Source organism: Toxorhynchites rutilus, unplaced genomic scaffold (assembly GCF_029784135.1).
Source record: "Toxorhynchites rutilus septentrionalis strain SRP unplaced genomic scaffold, ASM2978413v1 HiC_scaffold_16, whole genome shotgun sequence".
Taxonomy (NCBI): Eukaryota; Metazoa; Arthropoda; class Insecta; order Diptera; family Culicidae; genus Toxorhynchites; species Toxorhynchites rutilus.
In genome coordinates this window covers 64,585-90,260 of record NW_026599718.1, presented here as the reverse complement: position 1 = coordinate 90,260, position 25,676 = coordinate 64,585, and the positions used below count along the sequence as shown (strand labels likewise).

Sequence of the window (25,676 nt, the reverse complement as noted above, 5' to 3'; positions counted from 1 at the left end):
ACATTAAACGAATTTAAAGAAGCATGCAACGAACACCTTTGTTTTGTACAAATTGTACTTTATCAACCAAAACGTGAAATTAATAATTCACGCGAAATTATAGAGATAATCAAAGAAACCATGATTCCGCAATTGGTGGACACACAGGTATTAACAGATATCGAAAATTAGAAGCTATTTACAATTGGCCAAATATGAAGAAATCTATTGCAAGGAAAACAAACATACAAGCAGAACTTTGGAAAACTGTTACACCCACACCACAAAAACCATTTACATAAATAGCTATGGATACTATTGGTCCTTTCACCAAATCAAATACAGGCAACAGATACGCATTAACAATTCAATGTGATTTATCAAAATACATAATTATTAAACCGATACCAGATAAACAAGCTAAAACATCAGCCAGAGTTTTTGTTGAGAACTGCATTTAGGTATATGGTACCCCATCCCTCATTAGAACGGATCAAGGAACAGAATATAGGAATGAAGTTTTCAACAGAATTAATGACATGCTTCAGATAACATATAAATTTTCAACCCCTTATCATCCAGAAACCGTTGGTGGTTTGGAGAGAAACCATCGTTGTTTAAATGAATTTGTAAGACAATTTGTCAACAAATCTCTAAGCTATTGGGATTTGAACTTATCTTTGGACATATTGCAAATTTACCACAATGTTTGAAAAACCCGAAAGAAATTGAACCAATTATGAACAGTACTAAACAAACAAAATCAAAATAAATCTGACGCATAAGTGCAGCGCAGCGCGCAGCATAATAAACTGATCCACTTTATAACCATACGCGATTGTAATAAACTGACCCACTTTATGACCGTGCGCGTATACTCGAATAAACACAACAGCGCGCGTCAAACAAACCAAACTTCTATGTTATGTTTATGTTTATTTCCTTTACTAACATAGGATAAAGAACTGACAATGTAAACCACAAGAATTGATAAATTTTTGTGATTTCAATAAACAGAGTTACTCAGTTGAGTTCTGAACATAGACACGGAATGTCTAATTCCTGATGACAATCCTCGCGTGGCAAACCGATGCCTTTTTGTCCGCCACTCCTGGAGTACTTTCTTTCAAAAAAATGTCAAAAAAAACATATTGAGGCCAAGCCAAGCTTTGAAAAGTCAATTAAAAAATTGGATTTGATGATATTGATGATTGTTCTATCAGGAAAAAAATATTGATTTTTTTTTCCTCTACACTCTGGAAATGTGTACGTTATATCGAGGGTACGTTATAACGAGGGTACGTTATATCGAAGTTTCCCTGTACATACTTTTCGGTGCAGTGCTCCGTAAAGGGGTAGCACTTCGGCGGAGCACACTGTAATGAAAGGGTTAATAGCTGTTGTTCGAAATTTATCAAATAGAACTGCTATGTACGTTAAGTGGAAAAAGGAGGAACAAGTATATAATTCATAGGAGGAGAAGAACTAAATAAATTGCCCTTCTGGTAGTGATCACCAAGATTGTGATCTCATTGAAATTAAAAGAATTTTGAAATACAGGGTAACTTCGATATAACGTACATTTTGCTTTCAAAATTGTACGTTGTATCGAAATGTACGTTATATCGAAGCATAATAAAGAACTCTGAAACGTAGCTTATATTACTTCATTGTGTTACTGTTTGAGTAAGGTTGATGAATAAAATCAATAAGAAGACGAAGCCAACTTTTCTCATGATGTTTCCCTTTGTTCAGTTGATTGAAGTTAGATTCATTTAGAATCCGGAATCACAAAACAGTAGTATTCCGGGATTGATTAATGTTACAACACAATCTTTAGTATCAAAATACAGATAATTTATTGTTCTTTCAGAAAAAAAAATTAAAAAAATTTTTTTTTGGGACCTCAATCATGTGTACGTTATATCGAGGTAAAATGTACGTTATATCGAGGGTACGTTATAACGAGGGTACGTTATATCGAAGTTTACCTGTATAATAAAATTAAAATTTATAGCTGAAAGTACATCAATAAAATCGTTTGTGCTAAACGGACTAGGTTTTTATTTTTCGAAATCTTTAGAATCTTGAAATCGTTAGGATTGGTAAGAAGGGTGCCAAGGGAAAAAATCGACCCTAAAATTCCAAAAAGTTACGTGATAAAAAATGATCACCACCTCGAAGAAATACCCTATACCGAATTTTAGCTTAATCGGACTTAAAAGAGAGTGGCGCACGAAAATCGAGGTTTTTAAAAAAAAAATGATGCCAAATGTCTTAAAATTGCATTACTTGTCGAGATTTACAGTTATCTCGATTTTTTTTTGTAAAAAGGAAATGTTTTTTTGGCACTTTTGGGTCGTTTTTTTGCCGGAAAAATCGATTTTTGAAAAAAAATTGTTTTGATATAACCGTAAATCTCGACGTGTCATGAAATCTTAAGTCATTTGGCTCCAATTCTTTTTTAAACCTTGATTTCCGGTGATTTACCGTTTTTCAAAAAACTCAAATTTTAACCTTTGTGACACCAGTAAATGAAGCCCGACTGAACTAGTATAGTAGACGAGTAGACGACACTCGTACACACAGGACGTCGCACGGATGTCGTCTATAGACGACGCTTGTAACGAAAGGGTTCAAAAAATAAATTTTGAGTATTGTTAAGTCGTCTATGTCGTCGTCGTCTATAGACGACGCTTGTAACGAAAGGGTTCAAAAAATAAATTTTGAGTATTGTTAAGGTATTCTTTAAATTATTAAACATCACATTTAGTACAGGACCTAACCTACCTCTAAGTTTTCCAGCTTTCTTTTCATTCTTTCATAGTCTTCTCTAACCTCATTTATTGCTTTATAATTTGAACAATGGCGACTGCTCATTATGCGATGTTTACCTGAACTGAAAAAAAGAACAATGTAAAAAAAATTTATTATGAACGAAATATAGCTCACCTTAATGGAATACTATCGCTTGTAACACTGCTACATTCGCTATCGTGTTCACTATACTTTTCAATAATGTCATCTATTATTCCTTGGCTGGCAATTGTTATAGAATCTCCAGATTCACCGCATCCTCCACTCATTCCCATACTAGAGTTTAAATTGTTATAACGGAATGCTACGTTGCTTTTAATATGTGATGGATTCGAATCTCGATCGATATCGATAGTAGTGTGATCTGTGTACCATGCTTTAATAAATATTCAATAAAATTCGGTATACTTCAATACAAATGTTTACAGAAACATTTCTGAAAAACAACAAATGTTATCATACGAGTATTAGATACAATTTAAGCAATACAAAATGGATTCCACCCTAAGTTTTGTTTGTCTAATTCTATTTGTGCATTTCAGCTATCTTCTAGGTAATTTTTAATTTAGTTGCCTGTCAAAAAGAAAGTTCTGGTATATTTCAACTATCAAGCTAAACAAATCTCTGTCATAAGATCAAAATGTGAAAATGGAACATCCCGATTGAAAATAGGAAAAGTTTCCAATATTGACCTGCAGTGATGTCGAAGAAGATATCCTAACGTTCAATTGAAATTTGCATTACAGTAATTCGGTAAATTGTTAATGCTTTGGAGTGTGGAGTGAACATGTGATTCTAGTAAGATTATCGAAAACTGATGTTTTTATTGCATGTGCATTTTTGACATTATGTAATATCGCTTCGATCATGTAATTTGAATTCTTTGATATTGTACATGCAATATTCGAGATACACTGTACCAGCAATCAGACGATTGAACATTGTTGCTGTCGCGAACAGATAGGGCTTTGCTGTAACTTATGTAACTGTAACTCAGCAAACTTAAAATCATATTTAACAAAACCCCAGCTGAGCGAAGAAGGAAATGTGTAAGAGCAAGGCAAACACAAGAATTTACTTTCATTGCATGTATAGATTAAGTTTCAAAATACTTTACTTCAGTTATTGCTTATCATAAAACCCAAATGGGAAATAGTCGCTTAGTTAGGACGAAGCGCAACATTCAGATTGCGTCTTACAAGACGTTTACAAACGAAAGTTTACAAACAAGTTAGTGTATGCATAACTAAGGATGCAATTTATTGCCCCTTCATTCTTCGCAGCGCGCGCAAACGTCTATAGGAGAAGTGTGTAATACGCACCCCCTAAGCGAGAATGGATTTATCTTGACGTGCTCTTAAAAATTAAGGTAACAGCTACGTCGTACGTAGATTAGTTAACCCTCAGTCATCTGTAATAGTTCTGTATTTTGGATACTGGATAACAAAATTGCAACATTTTTTTTTTTTGCAATGCGCCCAAATTCTATATTTTGCAATCATAGTAGAGGTAAATACGCTCATAAGCTTTTCTCTCAGAGAAAATAAAGCTCAGAGAAATAGCTTGTATGAATGAGAGATGTAATATGACTACTAGACCACCCGCGCGATAATAAACAAAATTCTAAATTGTTCAATGCCCCTAAGGCAATAAATCCCCCAAGAAGACGCCGAGCAACGCAAGCATAAGTATTATTCGACTACAAGCCTCTTTACTGGGCCAAGGGTCTGTTTATTATTTATGGTTGCGTAACTCGATGCGAACCAAGCGTGATTGTACATTTGCTTTCTTTCCGCTTTGCCGCTAGCCTCGGCAAGGCCACGAATAGTAAACACATGTGCAAGAACCCCGCTGGGTGCCGGTCTTCCTTGTTATTAATTCTGGCATACGGAAGAGATGTTCCGCACATGGTTTTCTTTAGAGTGCGTCTGACCACGCCTAGAAATTATTATATGTAAAAGAGCTAGGTACATAGAAAATAAGACAATTGAATAAAACCAAAAGTGCGGCACTTGGGCCGCACAGTCGAGAAAGCTACACCAAACGTAGCAGTTAATTATTTCCATCCGAAAGACTGATGCAATGACTTGTTTACAGAGATTCCTTCAATCAATTCACTTCATGCCCACCAGCGAAGAGAAGAAACCGTGCAATATTCGTGCATTAATTCTCCAGTCCGTGCTCTTTTTTTTTTCCTACATTCATAATATAGATGCCAGATGTGAAGACATATTTTCGTTTTGAAGACTAAGGTCATTTCAAAATATGTGAAAACAATAGTTTGTGTGATTTATCATGACATGATTTAGAAATATCGTGATGGTTGGCTCATTTTCGTTCATTATGATTACATTTGAAAACATTTATTCGTGTCATGCAGAGATATTTGAAAAATCATCTGGCATCCTTCACATACAACCTAGTCCTCTCGCGAGAATATTATCCGGCCGAAAGCAAGCAAATTGTCCCGATCGAAAGTACGCCATACTGCCCTATGGTAAGCTGATGCGGAAAATATCAAATTGAGAAGGAGATGAATCCTTTCTTACCGTTTTCTTCATCTTAGAAATCCACTGGGAACTCGATTCAATAAATATGAATCATAGTTATCGCCTCTGAATCGGTTTCCAGCAACAAAAACCTTATAGAAATGATGTAGAAAATTACATCGAAAATCGCTTCCAAAGAAATTTATTTTTCTTTTTTTTTTTAAAGCATGTTATAAATGCAATATTTCGCTAAATGTGAATTAACGCTAAGGACGAATTTCATGCCAACTCGTCTTAGGAGTTGGCAGCACCATCTCAGATATTAATGAAACGTTGTTGGTGTAAAGACATGCAAAGACAACTTTGCATACTTGAAATATTCTAAAAACAATTAGTCTACTTTTTTGAAAAAAACAATTGTTTTCTCAATTTTTTACAAAAATTTATAACTTAAAAACTATAATACCCAAAAATTATTGTCAAAGGATGAAATGTAGGAAATTGTTTCTTCACATAAAAAAAAAATTTGGAAAAAAAATCATTAAAAAAAAATATTTTTAAAATTAAAATTCATTTTTCTCGAAAACATATGCTTTTAAAATTCTGAAAAAATAGAACAACCACTTTTTAATTTTTTTTTCTTTGAAAATATACAGCATTGTATTCATTGTCATCATGAATTGGACATTCCGTGTCTATGTTCAGAACTGAGTAACTGTTTATTAAAATCACAAAGTTTTATCAATTCTTGTGGTTTACATTGTCAGTTCCTTATCCTATGTCAATAAAGAAAATAAACATAACATAGAAGTTTGGTTTGTTTGACGCGCGCTGTTGTGTTTATTCGAGTATACGCGCACGGTCGTAAAGTTGGTCAGTTTATTACAATCGCGTATGGTCATAAAGTGGGTCAGTTTATTATGCTGCGCTGCGCTGCACTTATGCGTCAGATTTAAAATGATGATTGAAAATATCAACATGACTCACAGTCATTGTTCCGCCTTAATCAGTGTGTCGATTGAAGCAGAAAAATGTTAGTGAGCACATGTCGAGGAAATGAACTGATTTCGTTGTATGGTGTTCAGGTTTCGTACAGAAATTATATGAGCGTTAAAAGTCCAATAAAGTCTCATGGTAGTCGGATGACAAATGCGTATGCTATAATACTATCTATGTTTAGTTCGTAACATCGCAATTTACATGCTCTGCTAACTTTTCTCAATTTGGAAACATGTCAAACATGGGAATTTACACACAAAAATGTTACAAGCAAAACATTATTTTTTTCAGGAGTCTTCATACAAAAATTTAAACAAGATTAGGATTAGATGTATTTTTTTCAAAGAGAATATAAAAAAGTTGTTGTTAGAAAAACTTTTTCCCTGTCCATCTTCCGATGTATGGGCGACTTGATGGAAATTTTAAGGGCTATTCATATAAATATTTTTGGAAATTTAAAAAAAATATGTTTTTGAGAAAAATGAATTTTAATTATTAAAATAACTTTTTTTCCAGCAAAATTTTTATGTATTTTCTCATAAAATTAAATTTAAACAATTTCCTACATTTCATCCTTTGACAAGAATTTTGTAGGTATCATAGTTTTTGTTAGCTATTCAAAAACCCGGAAAACCCGCGTCCGACTTCAATTCGTACCGCCCAATAGCAATGCTGTCTTGTATACGGAAATTGTTGGAGAAAATTATCTTATTTCGCCTTGATCGATGGGTTGAAACGAATGGCCTACTCTCAGATACACAATATGGGTTCCGCAGGGGCAAGGGGACGAATGATTGTCTTGCGTTGCTTTCTTCAGAAATTCAAATGGCTTACGCCGAAAAAAAACAAATGGCTTCAGTATTCTTGGACATAAAGTGGGCCTTTGATTCTGTTTCAATAGAGGTTTTGTCAGACAAATTACAATCTCGGGGTCTGCCGCCTCTATTGAATAATATGTTATATAACTTGCTTTGTGAGAAACATTTGAACTTTTCTCACGGAGATTCGGCAGTAAGTCGGGTCTCTTACATGGGACTCCCCCAGGGCTCATGTTTAAGCCCCCTTTTGTACAACTTCTACGTAAGCGACATTGACAATTGCCTTACACAAAATTGCAGCCTAAGACAACTTGCAGATGATGGAGTGGTGTCTGTCGTAGGATCAAACGAATCCGACCTGTAAGGACCCTTACAAGATACTTTGAACAATTTTTCAACCTGGGCCATTGGGCTAGGGATCGAATTCTCCACGGAGAAAACAGAGATGGTGGTTTTTTCTAGGAAGCATAAACCAGCAAAACCAAAGCTTCAACTTTTGGGTAAACCGATCACTCATGCTATGTCATTCAAGTATCTTGGGGTCTGGTTCGACTCTAAATGTACTTGGGGGCCCATATTAGGTATCTGAGTAAAAAATGTCAACAAAGAATAAACTTTCTCCGTACAATTACCGGCACCTGGTGGGGAGCCCATCCCGAAGATCTTATAATGTTGTATCGAACAACTATTCTCTCTGTGATGGAGTATGGCAGTTTCTGTTTTCAATCAGCTGCCAAAACACACCTCATTAAACTCGATCGAATTCAGTATCTTTGTCTCCGTATCGCGTTGGGATGTATGCCCTCAACGCATACCATGAGTCTCGAGGTTTTGGCAGGCCTACTCCCACTAAAAGATCGCTTCAATTTATTATCTCTTCGGTTCCTCATCCGGTGTAAGGTTATGAACCCATTGGTGATCGGAAATTTTGAGCAGCTGATCGAGCTAAATTTTCATTCTGGATTCATGAGCTCATATCATGAATTCGTCTCCATGCAGGTTAATCCTTCTTCGTATATTCCCAACCGTGTTTGTTTTCCTGACTACATCAATTCCTCTGTGCATTTTGATCTGTCCATGAAGCAGGATATCCATGGAACATCAGATTATCTTCGATCGAGGATCGTTCCAACGATCTTCGATGCAAAGTATGGGGATATCAATTGTGATAATATGTACTTTACTGATCCTCTATGAATGAGTCCACAGGATTTGGAGTGTTCAACGAATTTTTTAGCACCTCACAGTCTTCAGTATCCTTGCTCAGTGTATATTGCTGAATTGGCAGCGATACACTGGGCGCTGGACAGCGTCGCCTCACGACCTGTTGAACACTATTACATTGTAACGGATAGTCTTAGCTCTGTCGAAGCTATCCGTTCAGTGAGGCCGGAAAAGCACTCGCCGTACTTCCTTGAGAGAATACGAGAAATGTTGAGTGCTTTATCCAGACGCTGTTATGTCATTACCCTTGTCTGGGTCCCTTCACATTGCTCAATTCTGGGTAATGAGAGGGCTGACTCATTAGCAAAGGTAGGTGCAATTGAAGGCGATATTTATCAGCGTCAAATCGCCTTCAATGAATTTTATTCTTTATTCCGCAAAAATACCATAGTTAACTGGCAACGCAAATGGAACGAAGATGAATTGGGCCGGTGGCTCCACTCGATTATCCCTAAGGTTAGCTTCAAACCATGGTTCAAAAGTCTGAACTTGAGTCGGGACTTTATTCGCCCCTTCTCCCGACTCATGTCCAATCACTGTTCGTTAGATGCGCTACTCTTTCGTATTAATCTTGCCGACAACAATCTTTGTGTTTGTGGCCAAGGTAACCACGACATCGAGCACGTTGTTTGGTCGTGCGAGCTGTATCTTGTCGCCAGATCGAATTTAGTAGTCACCCTTCGGGCCCGAGGAAGGCAGCCCATGGTGCCGGTGAGAGACGTGTTGGCTCGGTTAGACCTTGATTACATGTCCCAAATATATGTATTCCTTAAAGCTATCGATCTTCGTGTGTGATTGTCCTTATACCCTTAGTTTTTCCTTTTCCTTTTCCTTTGTGAGAGATCGGATCCCTTCTTAAGAATAAGATGAAATGTAAATACATATTAGATATAAGATAGGTTTAAGAATTGAGTGTGATGAGTGTGATTGAGAGTGTGAGTGTGATCATTGTCAACATATCCTCATATCCCCTCCTTTTCTGAAGAAAATATGTCACCCTTCTAAACTCGAGTTGACCGCGAGTAATCGGTTTCCTATATTATTAACATTAGAATTAAGGAAAAATGTATATATACTAGTAACAATACAGTAAGGAGTTCGGCTCCTTTGAACCTATGTAACTGAGCCTGTAAAAATAAACGATTTAAATAAAAAAAATTGTTTTTGTAAAAATTTAAGAAAAAACTTGGTTTTTTCCAAAAAGTTGTCTGATTGTTTTTCGAATATTTCAAATATGCAAAGTTGCTTCAATGACATTTACACCTTCAATGTCTTTACACCCACAACGTTTCACTACTATCTGAGATGGTGCTGTCAACGGCCAGTCGAATTGGCGTGAAATTCGTCTAAGATATTATTTTATAATCATGAACCCACAAATATTTCTTTCAATTTATTTACTTTTTATTATTTACAATATATTTACTTCTAACTTTGGACAGTTCGAGCTCAATCGTTGCCTCAAAGCGCTCAATCGATTTTTTTATCCTCGAAAATTTTCCTAGATCAGGTACAGGAAATTTGGAAACTCGATTTTTTTTACGATGCCAAATTACTTAAAATGCATGAAACGCCATGATCTGGTGTCATCTCAATAAAATTTCTGGCCGAAAATCGACCTTCTGGGTTAGGCTAAGGTTACTATGGATAGCACGCACGAAAATTTGATCGTACGAATAGAAACAAACAATTTTGTTCGATAGAAGCTGACGAATTCGAACGAAGCAAGGGAGAAGCAATGTAACCACACCTATACAACTCAATGTGGTTGTTTACTTTCACTATTGCATACAATTCGTACGACCAATTTTCTGCATCCAGTGTCACCGCCGACTTAGTCTAAAAAAAGTTTGAAAAACGATCGATTTTTTTGACGTGGGACTACGTCTAACCGGAATATATGGGGGGTAAAATGAAAACCTAAACACAGAATACGCAGATAATAATGAATGATTTCGAATGCTTAAAACTCGAGCATTTCTTACTGGATCGGAAACATATTTGCATCAATTGAAAGGGAATATTTCTACACATCTATCGCAATTAATAAAATGTTATTTTTTATTAGATAAACAATTGAATAACTGTAAAATGTTAAGCGTTATCTAAACGCTCTAACTGCCTCGTTTTCATTGGCTCGATTGACGGTTTCCCCAACACAGACATCCAAACCAAGCAGCGCTAGAGAAATCGACATTGCAAATGCATGAAGATAGGGGGAGCTTTTGTTCGCACAAAAAATGTGTTCCCTAACAGAGGGTTCAAAATCAAGGTGCCTGGGGGAAATCGGCATTGCGAATACATGTAAGTCGGGGGTATTTTTGTTCCGATTGAAATGTGTTTCCCTAACACAGACTTCAAATCCATGGAGCGTGGGGAAATTGGCATTGCAAATACATGCAAGTAGGACGCATTCTTGTGCCGACTGGAATATGTTTCCCTAACACGGTCTTCTAAACTTAGAAACCTGGGAAAATCGTGCAGACACTAAAGAGGCGAAGGATCTTTCAAGTTTAAAGCCTCTATAGTATAAAAAGTAGAAGTTGAAGCTGTTGATTCATGCAAGCCAGGGGTACTTCTGCACTAACACGGATTACGAAAGCGGGTACGAACACAATGCTTTGGCTTGGTTATTCAAGATTGCATTGAATGATATGCCGTCATATCACTTCATATCATGCCTTCATATTTCTACGCATACCATTTGATGATTAGACAAAATGTTGATAACCATTTGCTGCGATAACGCCTATTGATTAAACAATATGCGTTCGACGTACGTATCAAAATCGAAACTGAGTGTCTGAAGTTTATCAAATCAAGCAAATTCGCGGTTCGAGAAGCACGTACACTTTAGAGATGCAAACTTCAGAAGGAAATGTTAAATACAATAATCGTTTGATAGCTCGCCCGTTCACATATTTTGTTAGTCCTGTGCATCATACCAAACGTAAAAGGACAGTCATTAAATTTACTTGTAACGCGGAACCATAATCTATCACAATGAATGAATTGACCTTACATGGCATTCGTTTAATCGTTTTACTCACAAAGCAAATATATTGAATTCAATTGAATTCGGAATTTGTTTCATTCAATTAAAAATTTAAACAATACAAACAAATGATTACTAAGCTAAGGTAGTCCCACGTAAACCTTGCGGTTATATCATAGATATAACCCACACTCTTTTTTTAATTCTTCATTTGAGAGGCTTTCAGCCTCCTGGGCTGGTTCGCCTCTGTAGTGACGGCAGTAACTATTGCCGCAAGGTACAACAACTTACATAAAATGTACATAAAACATTAACGTGAAATGACTACATAGACTGGACCTTGAAATGACGTCGAAAGAACGCATTAAAACATTTTTAAATAAATTGAATAAAAGATACTAGTTTTTCTCCAATTGCTGCTTGCTTGCTAGACCAAATGGTAAGGATGTCCTCGGACCATGGCTCCAGGCCAGTGGAGAGGAAGCCGTACCGTTGAAGATGCCACGATCGATATTTAATTTCCTCGTGATATTTTTGTTCACCACATCTACACTAGGATGCCAATGAAAATGGTCATCTCTAATTTCAAAAGGTACCTCAAAATTGTTCACCACCTCGAAAAAACACCCTATGCCGAATATTAGCTCAATCGGACTTAAGGGAGAGTGGCGCAGAGCAGTAAAAGTTGCAGTTTTTTGAAAATCGGAAAATCCCCCAAGGGGGGAGTCGGGGTTTTCGGGGTTTTCGAATTTCTTGTTGTCAAAAATCGATACTCTGGGACTGTGACTGGAATACGAAACGAAACGTATGGTTTTGGATACCAATAAAATTAGTTATCTCGATTTTTCATTCGGAACTTGCTGCGAAATGTTGATTTGCATTTTTTTTTGGAATACGAAACGAAACGTATGGTTTTGGATACCAATAAAATTGCGAAATGTTGATTTGCACGATAATATATCCTTTGTAAAATATTAGCTTATTCGAACTTCATTTATTAGATTCACAGACGTAAAAATTTGAGTTTTTTTCAAAAAACGAAAGATCACCGAAAATCGGGGTTTTCAAAAAAAAATAATTTATGCCAAATGTCTTTAAATTGCATTACTATTATCTTTTTTTGCATTACTAAAAAACTTTTTTGCACTTGGTCGTTTTCCATATGAAAAGTTAACTATAAATCTCGATGTGCCATGCAATTTTAATACATTTGGCATCAACAAAAATTTTTGAAAACCCCGATTTTTCGTTCGTTTCGTTTTTCTTTCGTTTTTTGAACAAAACTCAAATTTTTACGTCTGTGAAACTAATAAATGAAGTTCGAATAAGCTAATATTTTGCAAAGGGTAGATTATATTAAGGGATATCCGTTGATTTTTCGGTTTTCAAAAACTCATATTTTAACCGCTGCCACACTAATAAATGAATGAGCTAATATTTTGCATAGGGTATATTATCGCGCAAATGAACATTTCTTTTATTTATTTATTATCTTCGACATAAAAATCGTACATATATTTTTTACCTACTAAGTCTATGCCTAAACACATTTTTTGATATACCGAAGTCAAACAAGCCAGAACTCGTAGCAGACATCCAGTGGATTGTTCATACTGTGCGATAATTCGTTCGGCGAAAAAAATGTGATTGCCGCGTCACTCGAAGAGGTGTGTTGAAGCGAAGTTTCGCTAATATATCTGCATAGTCGATGTGATTTGTCAAGATATCAAAGCAACAAGTTCCGAATGAAAAATCGAGATGATTATTTTTATTGGCACATAAAATCATACGTTTCGTCTCGTACTCCGAGTCACAGAGTGTCGATTTTTGACATTTTTTTCGAGATAACAATAGATTTCGACGTTTCATGCAATTTTAAGACATTTGGCATCAATTTTTTTTTCGAAAACCCCTATTTCCTCCCCTCTTGGGTGATTTTTGGATTTTCAAAAAACTCAAACTTTGGTTCGATTGAGCTGATATTTGGCATAGGGTGTTTTTGGGAGTTAAAGGTATAGGGTAACTTTTTGGAATTTTAGGGTCGATTTTTTCTCATACATTCATTGGCACCCTAATCTACACACACCCAGATAAAAACGCGTTCGTAACATATTCCAACACGTGATCATTGAACAAATAATGAGTTGAAAATTCGGAATTCGTGCTTTGTTTTTCTATTTTTTTTTTGTCCAGTGCATATCAAAATAAATATACAAATTAAAATACAGTAGAACCTCGATTATCCGCGAGCGGATGTTCCGCGGTGCGGATTTTACTATCGATTCGAGATGAGATAACTAAATTTTTTTTTTGGCAGACTTATCTCACTTCTTAACTAGGCGAACCTAGCCAGAATTTTCACCTGCCCCCGCGCTTCTGAATGCCAAAGGGGGACTAGGCTCTGCGGAATGCACGTATCTGTATGCTCGTGCTGTTTCAGTCCTGACCGAGAAATTGTCGGACAATCGCGCAGGTGCTAAGGATGACCGACTTTTGGATGCCGGCCAATTCCTTCTCCATGTTCAACACCTTTAGCGCTTCCAGAAGAGTCTTCGGGACAATTCCAAACCTGGTTGGCTGTTTGAGTTTTCAAAAAAAAAACAGACAATGAAATTAAGCACTTTGTTTGAAAACAGAATTTTCTCGTTAAAAAATCAAATCAATGACTTTCGCTTTTACAGGTTCGTTAGTGCCTGATGGCTATAATGAACCAAGTAAAAACAAAACATCTGCAATATCATCGTAATCGATGATTCCGTTGACCTACAACCCTTAATTGTAGAATCATGCTAAATATTGTTCTGAAAAATTCGTGCCGATTCTAAGGAAAAAAGCATATTTTTGTAGACATACATCTTTCCGATCATAGATGCACCGTTTTTTCCTGAATATTTCAGCATCCTTCATGCAACTTGAGAATTCCATCTTATCAGAACTTATGCTATGCAGTAAGTTGAAGTTGTTACAAGTATCTTAACAGTTAATAATCTGAAGATACAATATCTAGTGAGTAAAGGTGGAAATAGAATGCCGCGCTGTGCGTTGCTTCTCATCAGCTGTCATTGCTTGCGTTTTGTACTAAAACATTCGCGCGACGCAGTCTGTTGATTTGCAGTCACAATCTAGCATTCGCGTCACCACTTTTCATGTAAACAAAAACAAAATAAAATTCGTATGAAAATCTTTTTCTTGTTTTGTCCACGGATCAGTTGAATGTTTTTGAAAACAACACATTGATATATCCGCGTTGGCGGCATTGAGCTTCGTTTACTAGTTTAGGAAAGCGTGAAAGAATAGCTGATTTTCAGTCGGAATGAACACGTTTTCAAAATTAAAATTATAAATGAAAATTAGCTTTTCCATATCAAACTAGTATTCTATTTAAATGAAAAACATTTTTGTTTGCAGGTGGTGAAAAAGTTTCATACGAAAATTGTTTATGAAGCCAACTCTATATTATGATGAAAAAATTCAGCAACAGTATTGGAATTGTTTACCCATTTGGTTGAATTAAAGTAACAAACACGTGTTTCAAATAATCAAATTACATGATGTGAATATTTTCATTTAAATTTTAAAACCGGCTTCGTGTCTTCTAATTTGATGGAGATTACACTAATGAGTTTGGGACCCAAATTATGGCCCTAATTTGAAGTTGCCACCAGACGTCGACACCATGCCACTGTCATCGCGAACTCGGCGCAAGCAGTTTAGAACAAATGTTAGCGTTTAGTACAACGATGCTAAGACGCAACGCATTATTGTGTTCAACTAAATGGAAATACACATACTTAAAATGAAGTGTCAAAGCACAATTGTCGCAACGACGCATAGCGCGGCATTCTGGTTTCACCTTAAGACGGGTGGAGTTTTAGAAGTGCCCTAGAAGCGTTCTGGATCATTGATTTCAATAGGCTCATCGAAACTAGTTGCTTGGTAAAAACTCATGATACAGATTTTCTTCCCGTCCTACCAGACCCTGTCATAATTTTCTTCAAGCGAAAACCTGCTTTGGGGCTCTATCCTTTTGCTAAGATTTGTTTTAACTCAACATTCTTGTGAATGATTTGCCCTTTACAATTCGCTACAAATATGTATTTTCGTCTCGTTTATGAAACGAATCGCAGATTGAGATAAGTTCCTTCAAGTGTTTTTCGGAAAAATAATCCCTTATTCCGGATTTGAAATTAGCACAATGTTGCGTTCTTTAAGAGGATATTCTAGTCTATAAATTGAAAAAACAATTTTTTTTCTTCATATTTCTCTAATTCAGACATTTAAGAATATATTATAGAAGAGACTTTTCGGAAATCTCATCATTTACCAAGTTATAGCCATTTTAGTGATGCGATATCTTATCTTATCTAAATGTACGGCCATAACAATTAACTTCAAACGCGTTTTTCTCGAAACATGTTTTTTTCAAACTGGCTTACACGATATCTCAAGTTCTACTTATCCGATCTATGTTTATATGAATACAATCTGTATGCATTTCTCTATCGCATGAACCTATAAAAATCATTTCATAACTTTACTATTTTAAAAAATCAAGAAACTTTGAAAAAAAAATGTTTCGAACAGGCATTTTGGCAAAAAATCGTTTTTGACTTGTCCGAGGTTCATGCGATAGTGGTATCTGTTCTGTGATTCAGAATCTGTTCGATTTGTTTGTTTCAGATAACCAGAACAGCTGGAATTGTGTACGCCATGGCACAACTTTTTTTCACTTGATCAGCTTCTGATTATGGATATATTTTTTTCTGTTCAATTTTTGTTTTATTGTTGAAAGATAGATAAACAAATAGTGATCGAATGGATAGTAAAAATATTCTTTGTTTTACTTTTTCGGTGCTCGAAGAAACGTCCGAAATTCGTGTCTCTATCCCCCTTAATCTGATCGAGTCAAATCCTATAGGATTGTGCAAATATTGCAACATTGAAACGCAGAATGCAAAAGTTAATTTCGTTCGGATTCCGATATGTCAAATTCGATCGGACTCCGTAATATGGGTTAATATGTAGTCCATGCATTGTAGCGTTTTTCGTGATGTTTCGTTTCTCGTGAACGGTGATTTTCGACATCTGCAGCGAATCTACTGATTCATGTACATCAAGGATTAATCTTTTCTTTTAATTAATCAGCAGTAGCAGCATTAACTTTCCAGACAACTCAAAAGAAGCGTATTACAAAAATTACCAGACATCAATGAAGAACAACATTATTGCAAGAAATAGATCTCCAGAGATCCAGCCCGTACACTCATGGAAGAATTTGTTGTTCGTTTCAATGTCCTGAAATCCTTGAGAGTTCTCGAAAAAAACCAAAGTTTTGTCATCAAGAGCAAAAGCTGAATTCAACCCGCACTTAAGTCGTGCCTTTTAATACTACAAAAAAATCAATATTCTTTTTGTTATTGGGTGTCTTGATCCTGACGGATTTAATGGCCCTCTATTACCGATTGGAATAAATTGATGGATCCTAGTTCATGTGCTACCTTCAGAATATCCATTTGAGGAAAGAGGTTCAGTCGTATGAAAAAATATGGATGTTTGACCGAGCAGCACTCTCAGGCAGTTCAGTCTTTTTATTGATAAATACTGAGTACTCAGAGCGGGCGTGAAGTTCGAAAAATCGTGTAAATACAAAACAGGTCTCATTCAATTTTGACTATTAACTTGAATGTTAAAATACTCAACGTGTATACGTGGACATCCTCAAAATCCCTTCCCCCCTCACCGTGGACAAGCGTGGACATTTTCGTAACCCCTACCCCCCGTAAAGTTGTCCACGTGGTATGTGGACAGCCCCCAAGTTTGGACGACTGTCGTCTGACAGTCGCAACACGCCTCGTAGGCGCAGCGTTTCGTTGGTGATGTCGATGGCTGCAGTTTCCGTGTGGCGGTAGCTCTTCGGGTTGAACTCGGCTGGTGGCCCGCTCTTGCACATCGCCCTCCAGCCGCTGGCCGCTCGCTCTTACGCCCGTTCCAGGACCAGCTCCAGTTCGGGGACCCCCCTCGGGTGATCGCATTCGTAGTATTCGTCTTGACCTTAGCTCCATTGTCTGGGTGTATCTCCTTTGCCCGGGAGACAGCGGGTTGGCCTTCCCCGGGTTTTTTTTATGTTCCCCATATATGTCTTCCTAAGAAGCGCTAATGTTATTATTTAGGTCACACCTCCTACTCCCACTGTCCATTCTCCCTTCCTTTCCGGTTACACAAGCAGAACTTAGTACCCGTTGAGATAAGACCATTACAGGAGCTATTAACATAACAAGGAGGCACTCACTACCAAAGGATACCGTTGCTACATCAACTGGCGATGTAGTTGTTACGACCCACCACAGGCACTGTTCAAGACAAGGATAATACCGACGAGGCAACGAAGGAATAAATTATATATTTTTTTTATATTGCACTGTAGTTTTAGCTAATTAGACTTAAGTTAATAATTATGTAGTTATAATATATTCAAATAGTTTTAAAATGTATTGCTTGATGGTGGCTCTTTATCCACTTGATTCAATTCATAATTAAATCAATAAAGGAAAAAAAACTACATTTTTTGTGAATTACACGCTATGTGTTCGCCATGTATTCAACTGGGCAAAGCGCCTGAAGTTGATCAAATTCAACCAAGAAAATCAGCACTCCGAGATGTACGTAAATTTGAGAGATGCGATAAATTCAAAGGTAAAAACATTCACACTTCAGGCTTATTCATTATATTTACCTGAATAAGAGCATTGAACCTAGCATGTGATTCGTTCAATTTTCTGACATACAAAGTGAGTAAATAGAATTGCATTTGAAAAGTAGGAACTCGAGTTTAAATGTACGAATTTAAAAAATATATACCGTCGATAGTTTTCGAACTTTTTGTAGAATAAATATCGTAAATTAGAGTAAAACACAACTCTGGTTACGTAGAAATGTTTTCTAATGATGAACACTCGTAAGTGTTCAAGGAATTGTTGAATAAGATTAATTTTTCATTGAACTACGATTAAATTAATGTTGATCCAATCTCACCCATTAAAGGGGTTCGCAAAGTTCGCAATCGGTCAAAGTAGTGAATATTACTTTCTATTGAATTGAATTGTGTTCATAAATCATAAAATAAAATGTGTGAAGAATTGTGTTCATAAATCAATTTCTCAATAATTTAAAGATGAATTAATGGTGTCTTAAATGATTATTTGATTTACGAAAATAGTGTCAATCCACTGGAAGTGCAATGGAAATGTTTATATACAGCTATTCCATTTTAAACCGATATAGTGGTTCTCAGATTTTCGTGAAAAGTGGTAGTTTTGTTCTTTATCGCAAAACATTAGACCCGTATTTTTTACCATTAGGGTGATTTCCATTTTAGGATTGCTCAAAAAATCATTTTTTCTCATTTTTTTTCAAAAATGACTTTTTTTTAATTCATGGAAGTTGAACTACTGTACCAATTCGGATGATCTACATATCAAATTGAATAGGTGACTCTTTCCATTTTAGGGTGGTCCGAAAAATATTTTTTTTCAATTTTGTTTTCAAAAAATTACTTTTTTTGAGAACTCAGAACTTTTGAACTACTGCACCGATTCGGATGTTCGACATATCAAATTGAAGCCAACTAGCTCTATTCGAAAAATATTATGCTTGCGGAAATTTTGAATTTTGGTCTTGTAATTATGTGTTTTTTATAATTTAAATTGTCTCGGGACGAAGGGCGCTATATTTTTTATATTTATAAAGCAAATATTTTTTTAGACATTCAGACAATTTCAGACATTTTAGACAAATTCAGAGATGCGTAATTTTGTGTTATTGTGTTATTGAGTTATAATTTTACAGAATTAACCAATCGTTCGAAAAATAATAATTTTTTTTTTCTTCCAAAAATGGCTTTTTTTAAATTCATAACTTTTAAACTACCGGGCCAATTCAGATAATCGAAAACTAATTTTAAGCCACATGATATACCACATGTGCATTGGATTCTAGTCGCACAGATGTTGTCCAGTCGCATAGGAATGTTGGACGAAAATTGAAAACATGATAACTTTGCAAAATCACTCGAAAACGAAAAAACACCTCTCTGATATACGGATATGTTATGTAAAAAAAACACAGCTTTCAAGAAAGAATATAAAAAATAATATAATACCTTAGTTCCCAAACCATGTAAGCAATTAAAATCAATAATTACGAAAACAAAATCTGTTTTTTTTTTCCAAGTGTAATGGTTTTCAAACAAAACTAGCTTATTGGCTTAAATTGGATATATCGATCATCTAAACCGGTCCAGTAGTTCAAAAGTTATGAATTATTGAAAAAGGTCATTTTTGGAAAAAAGGGAACCATAAAATGGAAATGGTCACCCTTATGAACAAAATAAAACATACGGGTCCAATATTAATAAAACTACCAATTTTCATGAAAATATGACAATCACTAGATCGGTTTGGCATGGCATTCAATTTTGTGCTTGCCTCATTCTCACCCCACTCAATGTAATTAAGAGATTATTTTTAAAATATAGAAATTCGAATGGAACAAAATTTTGAAGTTCAGAATCAGTAATGACTCCTCTGGGAAGACTTTAAAGAATAATTCTATCCAATATTTGCAGTTTTAGTAGTTCTATATAAGTTTTTTTCTGAGGTGATTTGATTACATCAAACTTTGATGAATTATTAAACAAAAATTATTTATACTACAGTTAGGTATTATGCATTGGAAGTTGAGGAAATATGTCTCCTTTTAACAGCTAACAGCTTTCAAAAATATTCGCAATATTTGTCAAGACATTACTAATAGAAACATTCTCCATTTTTGACCCAATTCCACCTCCATAACCAATTTTCACCCCTATCGACAGTATACGAAATAAGAATGATCGCCTCAAAACTAATCTGACTGAAGTTTCCTCTTAATTTATGAGTATAGCTATTTTTTATGATTATTGTTTCTGTAATATTTCGTTAAATGTGTATTAACGCTTATGATATTATTTTATGATAACGAATCCACAAATATTATAAATATTTCAATTTATTCAATATTCGTTTTTGTAAACATTGACCAATGAAAAAATGCAATGCCAAAGTACTTACTTGATGTTAGTTGATTTATGTTATCAGCACTGCCAAATTTGTTTTTGATTAGATGAGCAAATTCCCTGGGTTTTGACATTACGGTTGCTGAAAGTCCTGTTACGCCATCTCGTATATTTCCACCTACATTTCTAAAAAGATAGATAGATACTGTTATTTGACCTCCGTCAAGCAAATCTTTTAAAAATATGGAAAACCCTTATAATATTAATTTAGTATTATTATCCCACTTTAAATTAAACTTTTGAAATCACAATCAATTCAAGACTACAACAACAAGAGTAATAGAATGTATAAGATCATGAGTAATGTATGAGGAATGTATAAGATCATGAGTGAAATCAGTAGCGCCAAGGGCGACTGCAATGCGACACATCTTTCCCAAATATATTCAAGAATAATGGGCCTGATCACGAGCGTCACTTCACGGTGAAAATGAAATGAATTGTATACAACGTTATTACGGCTGCCACCGTGTGTGTAGAATCCGGAAGAATTCATATGTCGTGACAACTTTGATGAACTCAGTGTTACTGTCACGTCACGGGGAAAAACAAGTATATTCGACACTTGTGTTTTAGATGGTGAAAGCTAGTCACGCGGAATGGAGTAAGTTTAATTTCGGATTTATTTAGCTTTTTTGCTAACATTTTGAATCTTGTCTTGCTTTTTAAGAAAGAAAAAATAAACAAACAGCAATTTACCCGCTTGGTGGCATTTTTAGAACGAAATCCTGACGTATCCAGAGGATGTAAATTTGTTTGTGTAAATTATGTATAATATTGATTTGTTGATATTTTGAATATAAAATAATAACTGTAATGTTTTTCCAACATTCAAGAGCTGGTTTTTGTAATGCAAACATTCGCAATTGGTGGACAAGGCCCGAATCAGGACGATAGCTACATCGAAAAAGACCATTGATCTTTTGTTTTCCGTAATAGATATTTTCAACGATATTGTTTTGAAACTTTTAATGAGAGAATATTAAAGTTTCAAATAAGGAAAAAATGAATGTATCATTGCAAATCGTTCAAATTAATAATTTTTAAATTATTCTCTAGTTCTTTTTCTATAATTTTGATATCCGTCTAAAGAAAATCTGAATCATTTTCTGCTTTTGGCAAATTCCTTGAAACTCATCAGATGTTTCATATGAAAATTATGCTTCTGACCGACGCTACTGACCTGTTTCTGTTTAAACAATTATATCAAACCTCATGTCCCGTATATCAAATTACACGAGAATGGGAAGGATAAGAGGATTAAATTTCAGAATCCCATATGGGAGTGGCTTAGATAATACTGATCATGAGATGAATAAATTCAGGTTTATTCTGAGATATAGAAGACCTGGCGAACTTCGTCCCGCCCAAAATTTATTTTTCATTATCAATACCTTCAAACATTCACGTGTTCTTACCAGTGCCGAAAATATTCACGTTCACAGCATTCAAATACGTCGAATTTCAGTCTGCCTTGTATTGACAACCTACTGCTCAAGCGAGAGTCGATAAATATGGAACAACACTATCAATGAACACCAGTGCAATGAACATCAACATCAGCTTGCCATAAAGTTCATTTTTCATTTGCATATTCATTTTCGCCATGATATTCGTAACGTCGAAATTAAATATCATTGCGTGTTAGTGAAAATCAAAGCATAAAATTCAACGTCAACTAATTGAGAGTAAAATCGATTAATGGTAAAGGATAGCCATTTATTATACAAAATTTTTGTTTTTGGCGACATTGGCAATGAAATGTATGGTATAACTCTAGCTATATTTTATGAATCTACTCCCGATTGGCCAGAAATGGCGTACACCCCAATTATATGGGCAATGGGTGACAATAACAGACGAGCGAAAAACGAACATAATCTTGTTTTGAGTTCCGGTTTAATGATACTGGCTATAAATGACTAGCAATCATATAAAACCCCTACGATATGGGTATTGGATGGAAGGGATTAAACAGCGGAAGTCGAATATCGTATTCCGGTGGCTTCCGGTGCATTGAAAACCGCCCTAGGAGACCGAAAATGGAGTTAGATAAAGAAAGTGTTAGAAACTAAGATCGTGTTAGAGCAAAATGGCGATAGTAAAAGATCAAATAAAGCGGAAACGGAAACGGGAACGGACCGTACCCTTCACGGTAAAGATCGCGAGTTGAATTCTCACTCCCGCCATTCTTCCAAAAATGGAAGTGACAAGGTGTTGAAAGTCATTATAATACAGTATAAAAAAGAAAAAGAAACGGAAACGGAACGCTCAACGCCGTTCAACGCTAGATGTCGCTCACCCGCTCAACACCGCACAACGGTCAACGTTCAACGAAAGCTAATGTTGCCTTCTCCGGATTCCTTTGTTTCTAAATATGGAAATCAAACACGTTTTCAATAAAAATTCACTGCAAGCGATGAGGATCAACTTAACGTTCGTGATAATCACCTGAAATTATTGACAGTAATGGAAGTGCCTGAATGCAGGCTTTCCGAAATTCGTTCATGCTCTATTCGTTCAATATACCAGACAAAGTTCACGCGTCTCGACTCTTGTGTTATACTCATTATGACAGATATGGCGTTGAGTTTCAACAGAAGAAAATTCATCCGACACTGGGAAAAAGCTAATGTCTTCATTCGTGAACAGATTTTGATAATTTGTGGCACTGGTTCTTACTATGAGCAAGTTCATGGGTCCAATCGCAGAACTGTTCACTGGTAGATCTTCTAATCGACCCCGTTTAATTTTGTATGACAGCTCCCCCTTAGAGAGGGGGGGTGGAGTGTTTAACCAACGTAAAAACATTTATTGCACCCTAAAACCTCTACATGCCAAATTTAGTTTCATTTGCTTAATTAATTCTTGAGTTATGCAGAAATTAGTGTTTTATTTGTATGGCAGCCCCACCTAAGAGAGGGGGAGGAGTATCTAACCACCATAGAATCATTTATTGCACCTTAAAACCTCCACATGCAAAATTTGGTTCCATTTGCTTGATTAATCCTCGAGTAATGCAGAAATTTGAGTTTCATTCGTATGGCAGCTCCCCCTCAAAGAGAGGGGTGTTAGTCTAACCACCGTAAAAAAATTATTGCACCCTAAAACCTCCACATGCAAAATACGGTTCCATTTGCTTGATTAATTCTCGAGTAATGCAGAAATTTGAGTTTCATTCGTATGGCAGCTCCCCCTAAGAGAGGGGGGTGGAGTGTCTAACCACTTTAAAAACATTTATTGCACCCTAAAACCTCCACATGCCAAAGTGGGTTTCATTTTCTTGATTAATTCTCGAGTTATGCAGAAATTTGTGTTTCATTTGTATGACAGCCCCACCTAAGAGAGGGGGAAGGAGTATCTAACCACCATTGAAGCATTTATTGCACCCTAAAACCTCTTCATGCCAAATTTAGTTTCATTTGCTTGATTAATTCTCGAGTAGATAAATTGTAGAAACGGTTCTTAAAAAATGATTCCAACGTTGACCTATACTGAATATTTCTCACTATTCAAACGAGTAAGACAGAGCTGAGTACTAGAGTATGCGAGATATCGATTATTAAACACATTATTAGTCATGATTTATCTCTAGAGTAATTCATAGAAAGAAGAAATAAAATTACACTCTCATATATTCAACAACTACATTATTCAAGAGCAACCAAGTATTCCTTCTCATCTTTGAACCAGCGTTTGATTCAGCAAACTAACGCACCAAGTAAAAGAATCATGGAATGAGTTCGAATCATCTTTTTTAGGGACGAATGACCTTTGGGTTAAAGTCCCTTCAAAAACAAGATCAGAACAGAACAGTTCGAATCATCTGAATCATCGAGGTATAATCGCAAACTTGTCATTCTAAAACATACGTTCAATAGAATGGAATATAATATTACCTACATAACGTTCAAACGTCCGAAATTATGCAACCGACATAACGTTCAAACGCCCGAAATTATGCAACTGACATGTCTCTTATAAACGGGAATGAACTCTTTCACTTCACAGAGTTCATTTTTACACGCAATTGTCCGTGACAATGATGATAGACACACGGCTTTATTCCCGCTTCCACTTCACGGTGAAAACGAAATTAACGGCACGCCATTGAACTACGTTTTACGAGTTAGTGAAGTGTCAAAAATAACTATGGGTTCTCAGGCAGAGTGAACACCTTTTAAATGTAAATTGTGAATGAAAATGACCTTCTCCGCATCAAATTAGTGTTCAATGTGGATGGAAAACCTCGTTTTCTTCATGTGGTAAAATAATCTCTCACAAAAATTGTATTTGAAGATAATTTTATATTATAATGATAAGTTTTAGAGGAAAACTAATTTCGTATCCAGATGTCGACACCGTACCGTTGTCACCACGGATACACTTTATTTCGTTTTTACCGTGAAGTGGAAACGGGAATAAAGCCGACAAAAAGATTAAGTGAAGTGTAAGTGACGTGAAAGCGTTTGTGACAATGATGTTCGTGATCAGGCCCAATATGCAGCAAATATTGTAACGTAATCTTATGTTAAACTATGCGGTCGTGTCTTGAACACTACTCTTCAACTTTTTCAAATATGCTGTAGTCTGTTTAAAAAGACGGCATTAATAATTGATGATTCTTGACTCTTTTATCAACTTCAACTGTTATAACCTGAATAGTTGAAAGCATCGCTGGTATATTTGCGTGTAACATTAAGTTAGGAAGTTATATATATATATGATCATGGGAACCATTGTATGAAAATTTTTAACAATATTTCTCATTACTCACAGATAGTTTTATTGTATGTTACTTACCGTAGTCCTTGGCCGACGTCTCGAAGCATTTCCCTAGGTTGACGTTGATTTTGTTGTTTTTGACTATAATGGAATTGCAAATCTTTGTATCGCTTGCTATAGGATTCTAATTTTTTTTGGAGCTGCGAAATATTATGCGCACTTTTTTGATTCTTTTTCTCGAAAACAGCTTTTATCCTTTGCAGTTGCTGTTTATCAGCACTAGCAGCAAGTTTTAAGTACTCGTTAACATTAGCATCCCTGGCAGTCTGTTCTTTTTTTATTGATTCTTTTGTACATGCAATTTTAGTTGTAATACGATTATACGCCAGTGAGCTGCTAGTTCTATAAAGACCTTTACACGATAACTTGACATCTGTAGAATCATTGCTCAATTGTGATATTATTGTAAGATTTCCTTCGTTTTCTTCAAATTGCGATTGCAGACACGTATCTTCGTC

General features: G+C 35.7%; 1 protein-coding gene across 1 annotated transcript in view; it reads right to left on the bottom strand.

Annotated features, from left to right (window-relative positions):
- LOC129781616 (transmembrane and coiled-coil domains protein 2) overlaps window positions 1-25,404 on the bottom strand; it is a 91,353-nt gene extending 65,949 nt beyond the window's left edge. The window contains exons 1-4 of the mRNA XM_055789260.1: window positions 25,237-25,404; window positions 20,429-20,559; window positions 2,932-3,172; window positions 2,770-2,878 (exon numbers count right to left, since the gene is read on the bottom strand). Of these exons, the coding sequence (XP_055645235.1) occupies window positions 2,770-2,878; window positions 2,932-3,172; window positions 20,429-20,559; window positions 25,237-25,265 (510 nt within the window). The 5' untranslated portion in view covers window positions 25,266-25,404. The remainder of the gene's footprint in view (window positions 1-2,769; window positions 2,879-2,931; window positions 3,173-20,428; window positions 20,560-25,236) is intronic.
- Between the last annotated feature and the right edge of the window lie 272 nt (window positions 25,405-25,676).